A 22,514-nucleotide genomic window follows, 5' to 3' on the forward strand; every position below is an offset into this window, starting at 1 on the left:
TCATCGGTGGCGGTTGAGACCCCCAAACTTTTAGTGATGGGGGATTTTAATCTGCCGTCGATGGGAGAAGCGTCTGAGGGGGTTCGGGAGTTCATGGCTTCCATGACAGCCATGGACCTGACCCAGTTAATTCAGGGCCCTACTCACGAGGGAGGCCACACGTTGGACCTTGTCTTTGTCTCTGGCCAGTAGACGAGTGATCTGGGAATAGGGGATCCAATTATTACTCCCCTGTCATGGTCAGATCACTCACTTCTCCGGCTTGACTTCCCCGGTGCTACACCCCGCTGCGGGGAGGCGGAACCGGAAGGTATTAGATGGTTCCGCCCCAAGCGCCTGATGGAACCAGATAGGTTCCAGACGGAGCTTGGGCCACCTCCTGTGGACCTGACCCGCCCCCGAGTGGAGGACCTGGTAGACGCATGGAATAGTGCGACTACCGGGGCCCTGGACCGGGTGGCGCCTTTGCAGCCTCTCCTGCGGCGACGAACCACCCTGGTCCCTTGGTTCACCGAGGAGCTAAGGGTGATGAAACGCCACAAGAGACGCCTAGAGAGTCGTTGGAGATCCTCCCGTTCCGAATTTGACCGAGCACAGGCACGAGCCTATTTGAGGACGTACCTTGTGGCATTAAGAGCGGCCAAACGTCAATATTGTGCCGCTCTTATTGCGTCCGCAGATAACCGCCCTGCCGCCCTGTTTCGGGTGACTTGCTCTCTCTTGTTTGAGAGACCGCGGGAAGCCCCTTTACAGGGCAGAGCAGAGGAGTTTGGGAAATATCTACAGGACAAAGTCGCTCAAATCCGGAAGGGATGGGCCCCTTTCAGTAGTCCAGCTGAGACGCCCGTGGCAAGTCTTGAGGGACCGCTTTGGGAGGAGTTTTACTCGGTTGCCATCGAGGATTTGGACAGGTTGCGTGGACGTCTGCGACCTACCACATGTTTATTGGACCCGTGTCCCTCCTGGCTTGTACTGGCATCCTGGGAGGTTACACGCGACTGGCTCCTGGGCCTAGTGAACGCTTCGTTGGGCGAGGGGCTTCTACCGACCGCCTTGAAAGAGGCGGTGGTGAGGCCCCTGCTCAAGAAGCCTTCCCTGGACCCAATGGACCTAGTCAATTATCGTCCAGTCTCCAACCTTCCTTTTTTAGCGAAGGTTGTAGAGAGTGTGGTAGCACAACAGTTCCCATGTCACCTGGAGGAGAATGATTATCTAGACCCGTGCCAGTCCGGCTTCCGACCCGGGCACAGCACGGAGACGGCCTTGGTCGCATTGGTTGATGATCTCTGGAGGGCCAGAGATAGGGGCTGTTCCTCTATCCTGGTCCTATTAGATCTCTCGGCGGCGTTTGATACCATCGACCATGGTATCCTGTTGCACCGGCTAGAGGGGCTGGGAGTCAGGGGCACCGTTCTACGGTGGTTTGGCTCCTACCTCTCTGACCGGACGCAACATGTGTTGGCAGGGGAGCAGAGATCGACCCGGAGGCCACTCACATGTGGGGTGCCTCAGGGGTCGGTGCTCTCGCCTCTCCTGTTCAACACTTACATGAAACCGCTGGGCGAGATCATCCGTGGTTTTGGGGTGGGATATCATCTGTATGCTGATGATACTCAGCTATACATTTCCACCCCGAACCACCCCAATGAGGCCGTCGAAATGATGTCCCGGTGTTTGGAGGCCGTACGGGTCTGGATGGATGACAACCGACTAAAACTCAACCCTTCCAAGACGGAGTGGCTGTGGCTTCCGGCCTCCCGGTTCAACCAGTTGCTTCCATCTCTGGCCATTGGGGGCGTGCAACTGGCCCCCATGGAACAGGTGCGCAATTTGGGCGTCCTCCTAGATGCCCGGCTGTCCATGGATGACCATGTAACAGCCGTGGCAAGGGGGGCGTTCCATCAGGTTCGCCTGATGCGCCAATTGCGCCCCTTATTGGACCAGGATGCCCTACGCACAGTCACCCATGCGCTAGTGACGTCTCGCCTGGACTACTGCAATGCTCTCTACATGGGGCTTCCCTTGAGATGCACTCGGAGACTGCAGTTGGTCCAGAATGCGGCCGCGCGGGTGATTATGGGGAGGACTAGATACTCCCCTGTAACACCTCTCCTGCGCGAGCTGCACTGGCTTCCTGTAGTCTTCCGAGTGCGTTTCAAGGTTTTGATTATGATCTTTAAAGCGCTTCATGGCACAGGACCTAGTTACATGCAGGATCGCATCCTGCCCCATACATCCCTACGACCAATCCGCTCACACAGAGAGGGACTTCTTCGGGTGCCGTCCGCCAAACAGTGTCGGGAGGCGACACCCAGGAGCAGAGCCTTCTCTGTGATGGGCCCAGCCCTATGGAATGACCTCCCCCGTGACATCAGGACTACTTCCGATCTCCGCTCCTTCCATGTACAGTTGAAGACCCACCTCTTTCAATTATCTGGCCTGGCTCAACCGTAAATTTTTCTTACTCCTCCTGACAGTTCTTTTAAATTTTTAAATTTTAAATTGTGTTTTTACAATCGGGGTATTTTAATGGTGACTTTTAATTGTCCAATGTGATGTAATTTGTTACCTCCTCCGTGCATGTATGTCCTGTATATATGTATGTTTATGTGTTTGTATACATGTTTTATGTTTTATATACTCCATTGTACGCCGCCCCGAGTCCTGTCTGGAAAGGGAGCGGCTAATAAATTTAAATTTATTTATTTATTTATTTATTTATTTATTTATTTATTTAAAATTGGTTTCCAGTTGGATTTGTGGTTGAAGCTGACCGTGTGTTATCTTGTTTATCAAAATAGTCACTTCTCAAATTTTACAATTGCTTTTTATATGGAGATCTGCTACCAATCTGCATTGAGAATCCTTTTCTTGACACCTGTACCATTAAAGAATTGTCTAAGTAAAATATGATTTTGAGGATACACTTTGAAGAGCAATAAATTGTGCCTCACTGCAGATGATCTCTTTGCCCAGGTGAGCAGACGGTGCAAAATATGCCATACTGTGTTTGGCTGAAGAACAGAAGAAATGGCCAATCCCAATCCCAATAAACCTCTGTTTTGGAAAAAGTTCAAAAATGTTGCCCAGACTCATAATGATACCTTTCTTCCTGAAATAACAGCTGAATACAATTTATGTTGTAATGTCATCTCTGATAGTTTGCTCCAACAGTTAATGCATGGATGGAGAGATTTAAAATCAGACTTTCATTTCAAGATCTTGGCTCCATTGCCTTTAAAATATTATGCATTCTTAGGCGAGGAGGATATAGGGACATCTTTTAAAAAAACACTGATGACCAATATGTTCTGAAAGTCCCGATTGCAAAACATGTGGAATTTCCGTCTTAGAAGCACAGTGTGCTCAGATGCTTTAGGGGAAAAAATTATATTGTGGTGGAAAATATTATGTGAAAATAAGTCAGCAAGACTGAAATTCTTTTCATTAATAGTTTATTAATGTTTTCAATCATATACAGCTAACAATGTGCAAAAACAATAGAATATGGCTTGTCTAATTGAGTATCTCTCCAACTTTCCCTCTCTCTGTCTCAAATCGTGTAATTAGGTCCTACCTCTACAAAAATGAATAGATATTAAAAATGAAAATATTGAAAAATCAGTAAGAAAGCTAAGGATAGCAACAGGAATAGCACTTAGACTCATGTAACATTTCACAGTGCTTCACAGCCCTCTCTAAGCAGTTTATAGAGTCAGTATATTGCCCCCAACTATCATTTTACCGACCTCGGAAGGATGGAAGGCTGAGTCAACCTTGAGACTGGTGAGATTCGAACTGCCAAATTGCAGACAGCTGGCAGTCAGCAGAAGTAGCCTGCAGTACTGCATTCTAACCATTGTTCCACTGCACTCATAGAAGCTCCTGTAAGGCCACTTTGAGGACTAGTCTCAACATCTGATGAATGGAATTGCATGAATTTGTTTTGAGTTGGACTCCAGCCATTCAAGTAGAGACTGAGATATGGTCTGCTCAGTTATCTGGGATGATCAGCTTGGCACATTTGTTGGAATTTAATCTGCATAGGGTTAAGACTCTGATCCTGAGAATTTAGGCCCCAAATAAGGATAAAGCAAAGTTCCATTAAAAAGTGATCTCCCCATAAGTAGACAGAACTTCTGAGAAATTAAAATTATACAAGCTACCAAAAACTTTTTTTTTAATTTGATGGACACTTTATTGCTTGTTGGAGAGAGTGTATTTCTTTTTCTGAAAGATATAGATCTTTTTCAAGAATGCACATGATTTGGATTTCAAAGAATTTTATTATTAGGGTTCAAAAAGTTGAGACATTACCAAAGATATTTTCATATTATAAGGTAGTGAGTTTGGTTTTAAATTGAAACCCAATTCTTTCAGATGTAAGTTTATCGAAATGCTGTAACAGAAGGAAGCAATAGTGGAGAACTGTAAAATTAAAGAGTTTTTAAAAAATAATCTTAATAACAGTACAGGTATAAGAATGGTTTGGAATGCAAGCAAAGTTTTCATGAGAATTACTTTATACTACTTAACAGTGAACTCAAAAGAGGCAACAGAGTTACATAAAATAAAAAACAAGCATTAAATAAGTTTTAATCTCATCAACTTTAGCTTCTGTGGTAACAATTGCCTATAGTAGCACTAAGAGAAATGGAAATAAAAATGAATTATGCAAAACAAAACAAAATTGAGTTTGCAGATTAAATATATATATACATATATATGTATATACTGTATGTATGTATGTATGTGTATGTGTGTGTATATATATATAATTATAGCAGTGGTGGGTTTCAAATTTTTTTGGAACCTACTCTGTGGGTGTGGCCTCCTTTGTGGGAGTGGCTTGCTGGCCATGTGACCTGGTGGGAGTGGCTTGCCAACCATGTGACCTGGTGAGAGTGGCTTGCCGACCATGTGACCAGGTGGGAGTGGCTTGCCGACCATGTGACCAGGTGGGAGTGGCCAAGACGATATCACTGAATTCTTTGCCCCAATGGATGAACTACAATAAGATTAAAATAAGTACAAAAACAATAAAAGAGCAACTTACAGAAGGAAGATGACTGTTCTTGCCAGTCTTCAATATCACGGACTCCAATGAATGGGCTGCACAAAGAAGAGACACAGAAATGAACTCTTTCATTGCATGCACTGCATTGGGATGAAACCAGCACACAAAATAATAGAAAAGGAAAATTACTCTCCTTTTTTGCGTCTTCTGCACCACCACCTCATGCTCCAACAACCTGTACAAAGGAGAGACACAGAAAGCAAGACTTTAATTGCTTGCACTTCACTATCTCAAGGATGAACACAGCACAGACCACACCACACCCAGCAATAAAGACAGCTACTTACAGAGGAAGGATCCCTGGCTTGCCGGTCTTCTGCACACCACCTTATCGATTTATTTTGCTCAAAAACCTGCACAAAGGACAGACACAGAAAGCAAGACTTTAATTGCTTGCACTACTATATTAAGGATGAAACAAGCACACAAAGCAATAAAAGAGCTACTTACATAGGAAAGATGACTGTCCTAGCGGTCATACTCTGTTGTCTCTTCATCCTGTTAAATAATACTAACTGCAGAATAACTAAAACAATATTGGACTCAATTGTGGTTGTAAGCTGAGGACTACAGGTAACAGAAGGGACCTCTGTTTTCACCCAACAATGTACAGTCTTTTCAGGAAGGGTGTCCCCCAACAAACAGCTGCTGGAATTGTGTTTGCACAACAGTGGAAAAACAGAGATATGAAAATGAATAAATATTACAATGTGCAGGAATAAATAAATTGACAATTAAAATCAAGAAGGCTTTGAATTCTTTTTCACGTGGGATTTGTTTTAGCAATTGCTAACTAATGGAAACAGAAATTAGAAATCCAAAAGTATGAAAGAAAATACCAATTATGTAAGGAAAGGTCCCTAAAATGTATAAGGGAATATTACTAGATCATTATTAATGTGTAGATAACTGCGGAACATTACACACCCACACCCACACAAACTATGACAGTGCCAGGAAAACACCAAAAAATAAGAATCCCCCCCCCCAAAGACTGCAAATGAAACCAGTTTTTTTTCCTAACCCTAAGGACAGGAAAGACAAAGCCACTGGAATAAAAACCATCAAGGCCGTGGAAATTATAAAGGACAGTGCCAGGAAGCTCACACAACCATCAACCACCACAGAATTACATAAATGAGGGTGAAACCCACAAAATCTTGCAAAGCTACCTTGCATCAACCCGGCCTGCCCATAGAAAAGCAGCCACTTTGAGATACATAAACCTGGCCTGAACACTTTTAAGCAACATATTGCATCACAAAGAAAACATTTGCAAAAAGGAATAACATTTCTTGTAGTAAATATATTTTATAAACAATTAAAAAATAAAAATTCCCAAACAATAATTCAAAAAAGATATTCTATAAGTAAAAAAAAAACCAGGTTACTTACCAGCAGGCAGAATCAGCAGTTCTCTGATGCGATGGATGGATGCAACAGGCAGCAGACAGGCAGAGAGGCAGGAGGACAGGTAAGACTGTTTAAGACTGCTTAGGGCTTAGCCAGCCAGGCGAGGCTGGAGAGGGGGGGGCTTTTGGCCTAGCCTCGTGGAGGCTTGCCGCCCACGCCAGCCCGGCGCTTCATCGAGGAAAGGCCCAGAGGCCTTTCTTTGGCGAAACTAGCCTCCCGACGGCCGCGCATCCCACCCGAGCCCGGCGCTTTGTCCCGGAAAGGTCCAGAGGCCTTTCCTCGGCGAAGCTAGACTCCCGACGGCCGCGCGTCCCCACGCCAGCCTGGCGCTTCATCGAGGAAAGGCCCAGAGGCCTTTCCTCGGCGAAACTAGCCTCCCGACTGCTGCGCGTCCCACCCGAGCCCGGCGCTTCGTCCCAGAAAGGCCCAGAGGCCTTTCCTCGGCGAAGCTAGCCTCCCGACGGCCGCGCGTCCCACCCGAGCCCGGCGCTTTGTCCCGGAAAGGCCCGGAGGCCTTTCCTCGGTGAAGCTAGCTGCCCGCTGCCCGCACGGCCCACGCCAGCCCGCCGCTTCAGCGAGGGAAGGCCCAGAGACCTTTCCTCGCCAAAGCTAGCCTCCCGCCGCCCCCCCTCACGCTTAGTTGCTTACCTGAGGGAAGCAGCAAGCTCCTGGAAGGCGAAGAGAAGGGAGTTTTGAAATGGAGGACCCGCTTTTAAACGGGTCGCCTCCATCCCGCTCACTGATTGGCTGGACTCCAGCCAATCACTGAGCGGCTGGCTGGGCTAGCTAGTTTAGTGCGGATGGGCGGGGGAGCGAGCGAGCTGCATTGGGACGGCAAGGGCGATCGAGCGACAGGACCAGTGCCGGTTCCCAGAAGTTACTTCTGGGTCCGGTTACTTCCGGGTTCGGTCGCCAACCGGTTCGCACGATCCGGTGCGAACCGGTAGGAACCCACCCCTGAATTATAGCATTAATACCTAAGGAGGGATATGATTTGACTTTAATAAAAAAAAGTATAAGCAGATGCAGAGGATTTTAAAAATGAAATATTTAAAACAAATATAAACTGAAAACAAAACTTTTTCTCTTGGGTCTTATAGATGAACAGTTGGAAAAAAGTCATGGAATTCTGTTTTTATATATGATAGCTGCAGTAGTATTATTGTATGCACAAAGATGAAAAAAATTGGCAATCTGCAATGGAGGAATGGTCAGTAAAGAAGATAGAACTTACTGTGATGGCCAAGTTGACCTGTCTGATTAGAGAAAAGACAATGTCTATACTTATTGCTAACTGAAAACCCTTTATGGATTTTGAATACAACAACAACAAAATGAACTTGTGATCTATGGTTTTGACAATGAAGTAGGATGAATTAGCAAGAGTCACAATGCAACATTAGAGGAAGGAACACATCTACAATTGTACTTATAAGTGCTCTAAAGAAGTTCTGAAGTCACTTTATTTATATTTTCTCTTTTCTATTTTTCTTTCAGATTCATAAGCAGCTGGTCCTTCCTATTTCTAGCAGAAACCACCTACATAGTGTAAAGGATGAATCTTGCAACAATTACAACATCAGTTCCAATTGTCCATAAAAATCTTTATTTTTTTTCAAAATTAGCCTTCTCCCCCTTTTTAAAAATAAGGCTACTAGTGTTACAGTCTAAAATAACTACACTATCAAACCGATCCATGTCTTTTCAGAACTAAGTCGTATAGAGTTTAAGTGGGGCTTCTTCCAATGTGCAGGTTTATAGTCCCAAAATAAGCATTTATGCCACGCCAACAAAAGACTACTTTGGCGCAGAGGGCAATGGACTATCTACTTTGGAACCGAGTGTTCCTCTCTAAATCCCACCAGATGCAATCATGTTTGTTTTCTCTTTGATCATTCCAACAAATTTTTCAAAGTAATTTATATTTCCAATTCACTCTCCCCTTTTCTCCAACTTCTTTCATCAAACACACAGAGAGAAGCTCTGCCAAAATGCCTCTGACTTAGTGCAGAGGGTAAAAACAGGAGACGTTGGAAAGTAAGCTTGGCTACCTTCTGAGGAGTTTCTTTCATCTCAGAATATTATCAAAGATGCCAAGTGCATTTCACCACATGAAATACCCAATATTGGGGTAGGGGAGGAGGGGGAGGGAGAGGGTCCCCCTTGGTGTGACATTTTCATGGAATAGGAGAATAGGCCCCCAACCTTTCTCACTTTCATCTCTGCCATATTTCATTAGTCAGTGATACAGATGTGCAGCAGATGTGCCCAGGTTATCAGGAAGCAGGTGATGATGTGCAATAAAATGGGTGATGATTAATAGAAGAAGAAAAGATCTTGGGGGGGGGGAATGGATGGAGAAAGATTGCAGGTGTATAATGAAACTTGAACCTTTGCTGTTGCACCTAATTTCTTCTTTAAGACTGTACAAACTGGCAGAGTTCACAATATATTTAGCCAAATTGTTAACAGTGGCATTATGTTATCTGGACTTATTAACAGTGGGGGAAAGAAGGAGCTTTAACTCTACAGGACAATTGTAAGTCAAACCACTCCTATAGTAAACCATGTTGTTCAACTCTGACAATCTTAGCAATGTCCAAGCCCTGTTTGTTTAGTCCTCCAAGAAAAAGAGGCAGACTGCTAAAATGGAAAGTGTTCCATTACAAAACCCTCTATGAAGGCTTAGCACCACAGATTATGTGTACCAAACCCAGGTTGGTTGCCAAAACCACATCCACTGCTATCATTCCAGATGTCTACCAATGGAAAACAAGTCATTGACATAATAAACTTTTGCCAATATTCTTCCAGAACTTGGGCTCATGTGATACCAGGCAGGTTTGGGGAAAGTGAGCACGGGTTCTATATTTCCCCAGATTGCAGCTCTTAACTTGGAAAGCCTGGTTGCATGCTACCCGAACAATGGTAAGAAACTATCTCTTGATTAAACGGGCTGTATTAAACCATACATGATCTGGGTGGGATGGGAGCAGTGGCCAAACGTGCAGATCTTATTTATTATTTATTTATTTATTTTCTTGGATTTCTAAACCGCCCCCTCTCCCAAAAAGGGACTCGGGGCGGTGTACAGTCAAATGCAGATAAAAATACAATAATATAAAACAGTTAAATACATTTGGGTGGAGGAGATAAGGCTGTACAAGAAATAAATATACCATAAAAACCCTAAAAACATCCCCAATTAAAATACCCAAACCCAATTAAAATATATCCCCAGGAGGTAAAACTAAGAGAGTGCCAGGCCAGCTGATTGAAATAGGTGAGTCTTTAATTTTTGACGGAAGGAACGGAGGTCGGTGGTAGTTCGAAAATCAGGGGGGAGGTCATTCCAGAGGGTTGGGCCCATCACAGAGAAGGACCTACTCCTAGGTGTCGCCCGCTGGCATTGCCTAGCGGACGGCACCAGAAGGAGTCCCTCCCTGTGTGAGCGGATAGGTCGCAGGGACGTGTGTGGTAGGATGCGATCCTGCAGATAACCAGGTCCTATGCCATGGAGCGCTTTAAAGATGGTAATCAATACCTTGAAACGCACCTGAAAGGCCACAGGTAGCCAGTGCAGCTTGCGCAGGAGAGGTGTTACGTGGGAGTAACGTGTACTCCCCATGATAACCCGCGCGGCTGCGTTCTGAACTAACTGCAGTCTCCAGATGCATCCCAAGGGAAGCCCCATGTAGAGGGCATTGCAATAGTCCAGGCGAGACGTCACCAGCGCATGAGTGACCGTGCGCAGGGCACTCCGGTCCAGTAGGGGGCGCAATTGGCGCACCAGGCGAACCTGGTGGAACGCCCCCCTTGCCATGGCTGCCACATGGTCCTCCATTGACAGCCGGGCATCAAGGAGGACGCCCAAATTGCGCGCCCGCTCCACAGGGGACAGTTGTTCGCCCCCTATGGCCAGCGATGGTGTCAGCTGACTGAATCGAGGTGCCGGTACCCACAGCCACTCGGTCTTGGAGGGGTTGAGTTTGAGTCTGTTGTCCCCCATCCAGACCCCAACGGCTTCCAAACACCGGGACATCACTTCGACAGCCTCGTTGGGGTGGTTTGGGGTTGAAATGTACAGGTGAGTATCATCAGCATACAGGTGGTACTCAACCCCAAAACCACGGATGATCTCACCCAGCGGCTTCACATATGCGTTGAACAGGAGAGGCGAGAGGACCGACCCCTGTGGCACTCCACAAGTGAGTGGCCTCAGGGACGACCTCTGCCCCCCTGTCAACACACATTGCTTCCGGTCGGAGAGGTAGGAGCCGAACCACCGCAAAACGGTGCCTCCGACTCCCATCCCCTCCAACCGGCGCAATAGGATACCATGGTCGATGGTATCAAAAGCCGCTGAGAGGTCTAATAGGACCAGGATAGAGGAACAACCCCTATCTCTGGCCCTCCAGAGATCATCAACCAACGCGACCAAGGCTGTCTCTGTGCTGTGCCCGGGTCGGAAGCCGGACTGGCGTGGGTCTAGATAGTCGGATTCGTCCAGGTGTCGTGGGAACTGCTGCGCCACCACATTCTCAACAACCTTCGCCAAGAAGGGGAGGTTGGAGACTGGACGGTAATTAGCTAGCTCCATTGGGTCGAGCGAAGGTCTCTTGAGCAAGGGTCTCACCACCGCCTCTTTCAAGGCGGTTGGTAAGTATCCCTCACCCAATGAGGCGTTCACCAGGCCCAGAAGCCAGCCTCGTGTCACCTCCCAGGCTGCCAGTACCAGCCAGGAGGGGCACGGGTCCATTGAACATGTGGTGGGCCGCAGCCGTCCACGCAACCTGTCCAAATCCTCGGGGGCAACAGAGTCAAACTCCTCCCAGAATGGTCTCTCAAGACTCGCTGTTGACGGCTCGTCTGGTCCACTGACGGAGGTCCATCCGCTCCGGATCTGATCGATTTTGTCCTGGAGATATTCCCCAAACTCCTCTGCTCTTCCCTGTAAGGGTGTCTCGCGCGTCCCTTGCGATAGAAGGGAGCGGGTCACCCGAAACAGGGCGGCAGGGCGGTTATCCGCGGACGCAATAAGGGCGGCACAATATCTACGCTTGGCCGCTCTTATTGCCACAAGGTAAGTCCGCAAATAGGCTCCTACCTGTGTTCGATCAGATTCGGAGCGTGAGGACCTCCACCTGCTCTCTAGACGTCTCCTGTGGCGCTTCATCACCCTTAGCTCCTCAGTGAACCAAGGAGCCCGGGTGGGTCGATGTCGCAGGAGAGGTCGCAAAGGCGCAACCCGGTCCAAGGCCCCAGTCGTCGCCCTATTCCAGGCAGTCACTAGGTCCTCGGAGCGGGAGCGGGACAGGGCTACAGGTATTGGCCCAAGCTCCGTCTGGAATCTGTCCGATTCCATCAGGTGCCTGGGGCGGTACCAGCTTGTAGAGTCTGGTTCCGCCTCCTCGCGGTGGGGGATAGCGCCAGGGAAGTCCAGCCGGAGGGATGAGTGATCTGACCATGACAGGGGCGTGATGACTAAGTCCCCTATTCCCAGATCACTTGTCCACTGTTCAGATACAAAAATGAGGTCCAGTGTGTGGCCCCCTTTGTGAGTGGGGCCCTGAACTAATTGGGTCAGGTCCATGGCCGTCATGGAAGCCATGAACTCCCGAGCCACCTCGGAAGCCGCTCCCGTTGACGGCAATTGTATCTATTGACGGCAATTGATCTAATTGTAGTAGGACACTTGGGTTTTGAAAGTGCCTTTTTGGACATTTACTAAAGCAAATTAATCTTTGCAAGCAAGACATAGTGGCACTGGATTTCTGGGCAATATCGCTGATATTTTCTCAAGAATACAAGATGAGCAATTTTTCAGTAGAGAATGGGTTACACCTCTATGGCAACTATTTTGCTTTGCTCTAAAATTTAAAATATTTTGCTCCATTGACTAGAGCTTGAGTGTGAAATACAAGTGTTTGGAGGTCACAGAAACATTGGCTGGATTCCTGCAACATATTAGACGAGTTTCTAGAATTTGAATTAGACATATATGTGATGCAATGGGAATCCACCACTGTCTTAGCACATTGTACTAGGCTATCACATTAAAGCAGAATATGGGGTAATTTATTGTATTAGGCCCATCATGTTATATGAAATCAGAAACTGTATATTATTACTCCAGATGTAAGAGTTGCTGGCATGGTGTAGTATCTCAGTCACAAAGTTAAGGAATAGAATCCCTTCAATCATATGTACAACCCAGAAATTTGCTTTGTATAATATCAAAAAAAGTCCTTCTGCTAAAAATTAACCTCTTCTCCTTACTGGTACTTAGTTAGGTATGGCAGGTGGGGGGGGTTGTTATTATTGTATGATTGTAAATCCCAGTGTCTGATTTAATTTGATGCATATGCTCAGTGGCTCAGTTAGACAGTTCACCTATCTCTATAGGGACTCAGGTGAAGGTTTCCTACATTGTTGAGATCTTTTAACTGGAGATTCTGAGTTTCTGCCCTTTCCCTAAATATAGATTTTCCTTATAAAAGCTGCATTTTCATCTCCATGGAGTACAAAAGATATTCACCTTTCTCTGGTTACCATTGTGGCAAGTTGTTCCCCAATATGCTACCTGATAGATCTATTCTGTTCCCTGTAATTGATCTAAGACAGCTACTGTCCGTACTTTTTCTTTGTCCTCTCTACATTTTTGGTATTCATGTTGGAGCTTCTTGCAACATAGTAAAAAAGATTTTTGAAACATATTTGTGAGACTGTAATTTCTAAAAACTACATCCCGGAAATTTACTTTAGGTTAAAAGGGCATTAAAGAATGTGATACTGAACAGTAGTTTGAACACAGATGATATTTCTATAGATGAGGTACCCTATGTCAGTGGTTCTCAACCTATGGTTCACAGAACTCTAGGGAGCCATGGTGTTGTCACGGGGGGGGGGGGCGGGGGCGTGAAGGCTTGAAGAAATATTCTGATTTAAATCTTGAGGGTTCATGGCCATGATCCATGGCCACAAAAGAGATCCGTGGTGAAGAAAAGGTTGAGAACCAAGAATTGGTAAATCCAGTCGAATACTGAAATAGGGCCAGTCACTGTTAGTTGGGCGGCGGCAAGGACAATCTGTGGTCAATTTAATTAAAATATGAAATGTTTTATCCCTTCCCCTACAAAAGGACACAAAACATACTGGCATTTATTGCAAAATAGGAATCCAGATATAATACAGAATTACAAACATCTCAGCACTAAACTTGATTAGGTTTGTTTGGAAAGTTTTGGTAAGGAAATAATTGATATACTTTCTTACATGCCCACCTTTGTTTTAAAGACCTGAAACTATGTAGGAAAAACAAAGAAAAGGATATTTCCTAAGCAAAGTTTTCAGCCGAGACTAGCATAATTCTGCTGCTGCCAGAGAGGGGAATACTGGCTTTTCTGTGTGTGTATATTTGTATATATACATTTCTACCAAACATGTAACACAAAAGAAATAACCCAGATGGGATTCATCAATGCAAGCTTTTTAAATACAACAAGGAATGTTAGGTAAGACAGCAGCATCAAAATGGTTTCAGCTGGCACCAGAAAAAGGCCATCACTCTACTCGGAAGGTAGGCTGGATCAACAACACAGTTCTTTTTCAACCATCTTAGAACAAAAAGATATCTTTCATACTCACTTACATTAGTTTACTTATCAAGCAAATCCATTTTCTATGTTTTCTCCCCTCTCTCCCTACCCTGAGAGTTGCTTTGAAGGCTGAAAAGGCACCAAGAAAAAAGCACATTCCTCAAGAGACAGCATCCTGGAAAATAAGATGTATGTTTGTGTCTGAGTGTGTTTAGAAGTGGAATAAAAAACAATCTTGAAAATCCATTTGCAAACTGTTGAGAATGAACTATGGCTCTTTAGAAGGTGACTAGCTAGTAGAAACCCATTAGCAGCCATATCAGGAGATGCTTTGCAATGTTTGTTCAGTGTTTTTCATAACCTCTTTCAGCCTTGGAAGGCTCTCAAGTGAGGAGGGGGAAATGAACTAACATTCCACATAGCACATGCAATATTGATCCTAAAAAGGGCATTGCTAGGCATCTTTTAACCAAAGAAGGAAATCTATAGGACCCACCACAGAGACACACAGAGAGAAAAAATCCAAGAAGGGGGAATCTTAATGCTTCTGCAGATGTAAAATGTCCCTCTCATGAAACCTACAACTGTGTATCAAAGACTAGATTGTGGTTTACAATGAGATGGAACCCAGAATGGGATGGAGTTCATCAAGTGACTCGTTTGATTGTATATTGTTGCTGGGAGGGGGAGATACTGTTTTTTTAATCTTTCATGTTGGGTTTTTTAATTCTCTGCAAGTAGCTGAAATGAATCACTGAAAGTGAGTGGGTGACCATTGCATTGTCATCTTTCAGTCTCAAAAGACTATGGTATTGTGCTCTGGAAAGAGGTCAAAGTTAGAGTGCCCTCTCCAGCACGAGTCCTGGGTATATTAATATGGAGGATAGACCCAAGCAGCAGATTCCCCCTTTCCACATCGCGGAAATAGACCAATGGGATGGCAGAGCCGATATGATTGGTTCCAGCTGTGTCGCAGGAGTTACCAGAACGTGGTTGTACACAGTCACGAGCCTGCGACTCCGGCTCCGGATTTTGCCTTGAGGTTGACTCCGGAAGCCTTTTCCAGTAGCGGATATAGCCACAAGGCAGTGGAGGTTTGTAATCAGAGTTTCCCTTCTCCTAGAAGATGGTTCTGCCGCTTTATCTGCCATTGGGGTGTAGAGCCCTCTTCTGCTTTCAACACCGTTGACCATCTTCTCCTGTAACTTTGAAAAGGGGCCCTTACAAGTACTACGAGCTGGGCCAGCTGGACCAAGGTTTTTTAAGGAGGTGTTACTCCTCCATCACTCACGCTTTGTTCTGGCTTGTGACAGGCAGAGCCCGGCTTCCCCAACGTTGGGCCCAGGATGGCGGGTTTGTGGGTGACCATATATTTATAAATAAATAGTCAGAAGATCTGACTGAGTGAAGAAAAAAGTGGAAGGAAATGGAAATGGAAGGAAATTTTGGCTAAATTTTGCTAATTTAACTGCATCTATTTATAACCTGGGATACAGTGGCACAGTGTCTAAGACACTGAGCTTGTCAATCAGAAAGGTCAGCAGTTTGGTGGTTCGAATCCCTAGTGCTGCATAACGGAGTGAGCGCCCGTTACTTGTCCAGGCTTCTGCCAACCTAGCAGTTCGAAAGGATGTAAAAATGCAAGTAGAAAAATAGGAGCCACCTTTGGTGGGAAGGTAACAGCGTTCCGTGCACCTTGGTGTTTAGTCATGCCTACCTCATGACCATGGAAATGTCTTCAGACAGCGCTGGCTCTTCGGCTTTGAAACGGAGATGAGCACCGCCCCCTAGAGTTGGGATCAACTAGCACATATGTGCAGGGGGAACTTTACCTTTACCTTATTTATAACCTGTGCACATAACATAAATGTGTCAGACCCATTCCTCTTGGCTTTTCTAAGCATGGTTGCTGGGCATGTTGACTGCAATTATAGGGGTCATAGTCAAGGATCTCTTGAGAATATTCTTAGGCAAGAAACTCTCAATGTACTTAACAAGGCTATGTATCCCTTTCATTTCTCAGACTGAACAAAGTAACCTAAGGGTTTGCTTCACTTTGCCCTGCTCTGGGGCTTTCTCCAGCTATGACAAGTGGCAGAGGAGATGTGGAGTTCTGTGAAATACCTTTCAAAAATAATCAAAGCTGCCTCATGAAGGCATATCTCAAAGGTATTCACCCTGGTGACCCCTAAGATGTTAGAATGACAGCTCCAATTTTTCTCATTCTAGGAAAGACTAAAAGGTATTTAACCTAAACTGCTAGCAAAAATAAAGGAAATAAGAAGGTATAAAGGCTGGAGTCTGTGCTACAAATTTCTCTGATGTCCTTAGAAATTTCCTTTAGTTTGTAGGTAGAATCTGTCATTTCCAAACAAGTAAGAATTCTATAATTTAATTTTCTTCAGTATTTCTCTAGTCCTCTATACATTGCAATACTCTGTCACCTGCCAAAAAGCCAAAGCATAACTTTTCAGACATTGAGAAATGTTTATTATATTATTATTATACATTATTCATTAAACATGAAACTCAGTCAACTAAACATTCAAAAATGCATCAGAAATACCATTGACTGGTGCTAATGGTTGATACTGGTTGCTGCCAGCATCCTAGGTATCAACTGTTGAAAGAAATATCCTTCTGGGTTCGGCTCCAAGTGGGGAAAAAGACACTGGAGACATGGAGGCTGCTTGGAAAGATGGTTTTAATGGTGGACAGGATCACATGGCTTGAGTCCTGAACAGAAAAGGTGATCACATGCTTCAATGTTGGTGGAGAAGAGAAAGAAGGACTGTGATGCTGAGTCTCTGGTTTTATGCCCTCTCTGGCCTTTGATCTTGAGCTTGTCTTCTGATTGGTTGTCAGACTCCCATGGGGCCATGCAGGGGCAACTCTAGGCTGCGTTTTGAATCCAGGTTTGGTTGAGTTCTCAGATGCCATGTAGGGAGTTGGGTAAAGGGCCAATATTATCATGCCTTAATCCCATCCCCCTGGAGCTGAAGGGGAGAACTCTTTATTATATAAAGGGACTGGCTTGGCCACCTTAATGGCCCATTGACAAAGTGGGTGGAGGCAGGAAGCTACAGGGAGCTATTCTCAATTCTTCCTTTTCATATCCAAGGAAATATAATATTCTGCCTTTTCAATATTTCCTAGGATATTTTATTTTTCTGGGAGAGGGCTGGGTGATAACTTTCCACACAACCAAGTACCTTATTAAAATATATGGTGTTCCAAGTAGCACAGTTTTTTTCAGTTTCAGTGGTGTTATTGCAGGAAGCTGCAATTTGTTGATGTACCTTATAAAATTCTTGGACATGGTACCAAGTGCCAGTGGGTATCACTGTTACATGTTTCATCCATAATCGGGTAGCTTTGATGGCCAGGTCGTGATATTTCATGATTTTTTCCAGTTCTTTTTCTTCAACTCTGGCAACTCCTGCTACCGCTATGTCAATAAATTGTATGTTTCGGCCCTCTACAATTGTGATATCTGATGTGTTCCAAATGATGATCCATCTGTATTTGAAAGTCCAACAAGATCTTCACCTTCTCATTTTCGGAAACTTTTTCAGCTTTGTGCTCCCATGACTTTTTGGATACTGGTAAGTTGTATTTTTTACATAATGACCAGTGGATTACTTTAGCAACTCAGTTGTGTCTAGCTTTGTAATGTTTGTGCAATTTTATTGCATTTACATATTAAATGTGATCAGTTTCGACTTTGTCGTTGCACAGTCAGCAGTTTGGATTGTTGGTGGATTTTTGTATCTTTGCTTTCATGGCATTAAGTTTGTAATGCTTGTTCTTGAGCAGCAAGTATTAAACCTTCCATTTTTTCTTGATGGTTCCCATCTTAAGCCATGTCCATGTCAAGTTGTCATCACATTTTCCTTCAATGTTTTTCCAGTGCTGTCCATACAAAGCTTTGGTTTTCCATCTATTTAATGTCATCCAGCTGTTTTTCCTTATATTCTGCCTTTGTTTCTGTTGTTTTTATACTGTTCTCCATTTTCACAGCCTGTAGCAATTTTTCTGTACTTTGGTTAACATAATCATTCAAACTTCGTTTTTCTTCTTCTACAGTTTGATGGATTTGCAATAGCCCTCTGCCCCCTATTTTTTGTGGCAGGTACAACTTGTTGATGTCACTTTGTGGATTGTAAAGTGTGATACATATTCAAAAGTTTGTGCGTTTTCCGGTCCAAATGCTGCTGCTGCTGCTGCTGCTGTTGTTGTTGTTGTTGTTGTTGTTATTATTATTATTATTATTATTATTATTATTATTATTATTATTATTATTATTATTATTATTTAAAGTCCTTAGTCATTTATTAGTTACTCCATGAGAAGTTCACTAATGGTAATCAAATAGCCAGATGGATAATTCTACAACCACACAGTCCAAGTCATAAATGTCATTGTCATCCTTCACACTGAAATTTACATGTGAAAAAGAAATCCCAACAGTAATCTTAAACAGACTTATTTACAGTGTGCCATTGCAGCTTACTTTTGATCAAATATCCTGAAAATTGCACTTAGAGAATCAATGCAAATGATTTTTTAAAATTATTTTTATTGAAAAGATTTTTTACAGAATAAGAATAATTCAAATTCAAACAAAATAGAAGAAAACAAAGAAAAGTAAGTTAATAAATAACAAATAAAAAGGGCAAGAAAAACAAGAGAGATATAAAAGGGAGTTTTCAATATTTACAGTAGCTGCAAATTTATTTATATTTTATCCTCTCTGGTTCTGTGCAAATGACATTCACACAATTTAGTTCCAGGATTTTAATCTTGGCTAGAAGTACAAGTCCCTTTTCCATGCTTGCTTTAAACAATAGCAAGAAGTAAACTGTCTTTTATTTCCCACACATTCATAAGTACTACATTATATTCTTTTTGTTCACACACGAGCCTCGAAAAAAGCTTAATTTTTTTAAGTACAAGCTAATTCTCAACCCCTGTAAGTATTGATGCAAGCATCATGAATATGACATCATCTACAGTCACTGAGAAAGCTCCAAAGTTCTCATGGAAAGTTTTAACAGTTTAGTAATAGGATACAGACCAAGCTCATGGACTTATTAAAATGTAATAAATACACTTTTAACAGTCATCTGGTACTTATTTTATATGCTGTTCTTTATGCCTTTAAAAAGAAGTTAATATTCTTGAGTCAAAATATTTAATGACATCAGCTATCTTTTTTGGGATTTTGCTCTCTTGTGTAATAATAAAAAATAATAACTTCAATAATTAAAAGACAGTAACTTGCTGAATGGTGGTTCAGCAGTGTTATGGCAACTAAATCAGCTTTTGGATGTAGGCTTTATTGGACTATAATAAAATCTGCAAGCAGATTAAAAAAAGATCCCTAGTGCAAACTCCAGGCGAATCTCTTATGCATCTAGCTTTCTTCATATAACTGAAAATGTAACAGATCTGAGAGTTAATTATAACAAAGCTAATCACTAATTGCTGCCTATTCTTCAAGTCTAAATTTGACAACAGGATGCTTCTCATTTATAGTATAATACTGTACAGTATTATACTGTAGCATAAACTTTTCAAAAGATATTTATGGACTTATTTATCTTCTCTTATGGAACTTTGAATTCTTCCAGAAGAAACAAAAAATGATTCCACTACCCTCTGTGGGTTAGATTAAGAATTACATCATCTCCCCATCTAGTCTTTCTATTTACAGGCTTTTGCTCATTCATTTATTTAATTGCCACAAGGAGTGGTAAGATTGAATTTTTATTTTCAATGAGGACCGTGAGCTTCAGCTTCAGCTTGTTTGGCCGACTTGACCTATCGTTGTGAGATAGATTCTCAGCGGCTCTCTCTGAGTGTGTTCTCTCTGGGTATACTCTCTCTGGGCTGTCTCCCTTGGTTCTCTCTCTGGGCGCCCTTGGTTTTTTCGCCAGGGACTTCGCTCCGGCACACTTTTGCGATGTGCCCCTTCTTATCGCAACGCTGGCAGGTTGCGTCCCAGAATCTGCAGGTAGACCGGGGATGGTTCCCTCCGCAGCTTGCGCAGGGCGGCAAACGGGAGTCAAATTTTCGCACCGGCTTCGTGCGGCTACTGCGCATGCGGTAGCTGTCATCGCACTCGCTGTCATCTGTCTCCTGGTCTGCGGCCTCGTGGTGGACGCGCACCTGCTTAGGGACGGACTGGGCCGTGTTGTACTGGTAGTGTAGGGCTTCCGTCACCTGTCGGCTGACTCTGAAGCCCTGGCCTCGTCAAGTGCGATCTGCAGAGACATGTTGGATTTTGCTAGCAGGCGTTTCTGCAGATGAATGTCCTGCACTCTGCAGATCAGATGGTCCAGGATCTGGTTGTCCAGGTCACGGAAATCGCAATATGTGGCTGCTTTTTGTAGGGCTGCGACATATTGGTTGATGGTTTCATCTGCCCTCTGGTTCCGCATGTAGAACTTGTGCTGGTGGACATGTCGGGAAGGCTTGGGTGCGTAGTGTCTCTGTAGCATCTGCTGCAAGGCCGCCCACGTTACTGCCTGGATCGGAGTTGGCTCCAACAGGTCTTTGGCCATCTCGAAGACCTCCTGGCCGCAGTAACCCAGGAACAGGTTCTTCTTTCGGGAGTCCGGTACTCCCATGAGGTTGTTTGCCTCAAGGAAGCATTCGAACCTCAGCATATAGGATTCCCAACATTTGGCCACTGGGTCGTATGGAGTTGGCGGAGCGTGCATAGCCATTTTGTCTTGTGCGGTTTGAATTTGCCGCTTTAAAATGGCTGCTCAAAGCCGCACCGATGCTCCAGGCTGGATTACTTGCTGGATTGTCTGGTTGTTTGTTCTTCGCCCTATCTGCCTCTCGATCCCATCCTCGTCGCCAGTGTTAGATCGGGGCAATGAGAGGACAGACTCAGGTTCAAGGCAACAACAGCTCTTTATTCACAGACAAGTATGTACAATCCAGCAACTGTTAGGTCTGACAGCTCTCCTTTTATAGGGAGCTGTCAGACCTCTCAACCAATCAAGTTAAACGTAGGCTCCCGCCTAAATGGAGGACTGGAGTGGAAACCACAGCATCTTGTGTGGATATCTAACACTCCCCTTTTTAGTCATCAAACTCATAAATCATATACATTTTTTTCTTTGTTTTTTAGCAAAAAGTCCTTATGGGATTAACAGTTTCATTCATCGCCATGAAAGAGGATTTGCTTTTAAAAAAAATCTTTCCATAGGGAAAGACAATTTCAATTAAATCCTCACAGATGGGATGCAAAATGGTTCCATGTGTTTGTTTGCTTGTTTATTTAGTCACTCATGTACAAGATAACAGGAATAAGAATAAACGTGAATAAGAACACAGGAAATAGGTACAAATAAATGGGAACAGTAGGACAGGGACGTTATGCACGCTGGTGCGCTTATGAGGTCTCTTAAGTGATGTGTCTAAATATTCTGTATATTTGTTTAGCTATGAGGTCAGAATAGTATGTGACTATTCTGTATTGGCCTCTCCCCGACAACCTGCAATTTCCCAACCTGGCCAAAAAACTTCCTTAGTACAGATTTAGAATTGGACCCGCCCCCCACAAAACCATTCCACGGCAGGCTTGTTTGAATGTGCCTCCTTCGATATAAAGGATTCGACTGCCAGCCATTCAGCGGACGCCACATCCTTCCTGAAGCTCCGCCCAGTACCAAAGTCACCGTGTTGGAACGTACCATTCGTGCTGACCAAGGGGGAAATGAGCACCAGAGCCGGCGTTCCCATTCTTTAAACTACGTTCCACTCCCACATGTTGAAAGGAGCGAATCGGTCTGCCTTGTCCAAATATTAATCCTGCTGTTTAAGAGCAAGCGTTACGTCGGGCTAAATAGTACATTCCACAGCTCCGGGCGGAAGTGGGGTCTTCCCTTGGTGTGCAGGCGAGGGGGAAAATGGCGGCCCCGGGTAAGGAGTGTGGTGAGGTGGTGACGGCGTGGAAAGGGATTGTTGCTTTTGCAGTCCTGCTTAGGGAGGGCGGGTAGAGGAGCCCTTTCTGAAGTCTGGGGTGTGAGTTCCCCTTCAGGGAATCTGGGAAAGGGCCTTGGCACGATCAGAATGAATCTTACCTATCATGTCAAGGCTGATAGAAAAAGCTTCACCTGCTGAATACCTACCTACCTGTCAAACAGTTGAGGAACACAAAGGAGCCTTTTTTGGAACAAAATGCCTCAGTTGTTATTTAAAGCAAGGGGCGATTGTATGCGCTCGTTAATAGAACTGAGCCTGTTCGCTACTATAGCATTAACTGAACAGGGTTGATACTGTAAGGGTTTTTTTTTCCTACACCTTCATCCTGTACATTTTTATTTTATGTTCCTTGATGCTTTCTGTCAGGTAATTGTGCTTAGGTAATTATGTTCTTTAATCTCCGTGTCAGTATGCAGATGTAAATG

At 44.3% G+C, this 22,514-nt stretch overlaps 1 protein-coding gene across 3 annotated transcripts in view; it reads left to right on the plus strand.

Moving 5' to 3' along the window:
• The first annotated feature begins 21,780 nt into the window (after positions 1–21,780).
• Positions 21,781–22,514, plus strand: part of RPN2 (ribophorin II) — a 33,697-nt gene continuing 32,963 nt past the window's right edge. Inside the window, exon 1 of one of the 3 annotated variants that reach the window (XM_081947595.1) lies at positions 21,781–22,026. In XM_081947595.1, the coding sequence (XP_081803721.1) occupies positions 22,014–22,026 (13 nt within the window). In that variant the 5' untranslated portion in view covers positions 21,781–22,013. The remainder of the gene's footprint in view (positions 22,027–22,514) is intronic. The other 2 variants (XM_081947597.1, XM_081947596.1) reach the window with 2 other exon arrangements.

Source organism: Natrix helvetica (genome assembly GCF_964273705.1).
Source record: "Natrix helvetica genome assembly, chromosome: 3".
Taxonomy (NCBI): Eukaryota; Metazoa; Chordata; class Lepidosauria; order Squamata; family Natricidae; genus Natrix; species Natrix helvetica.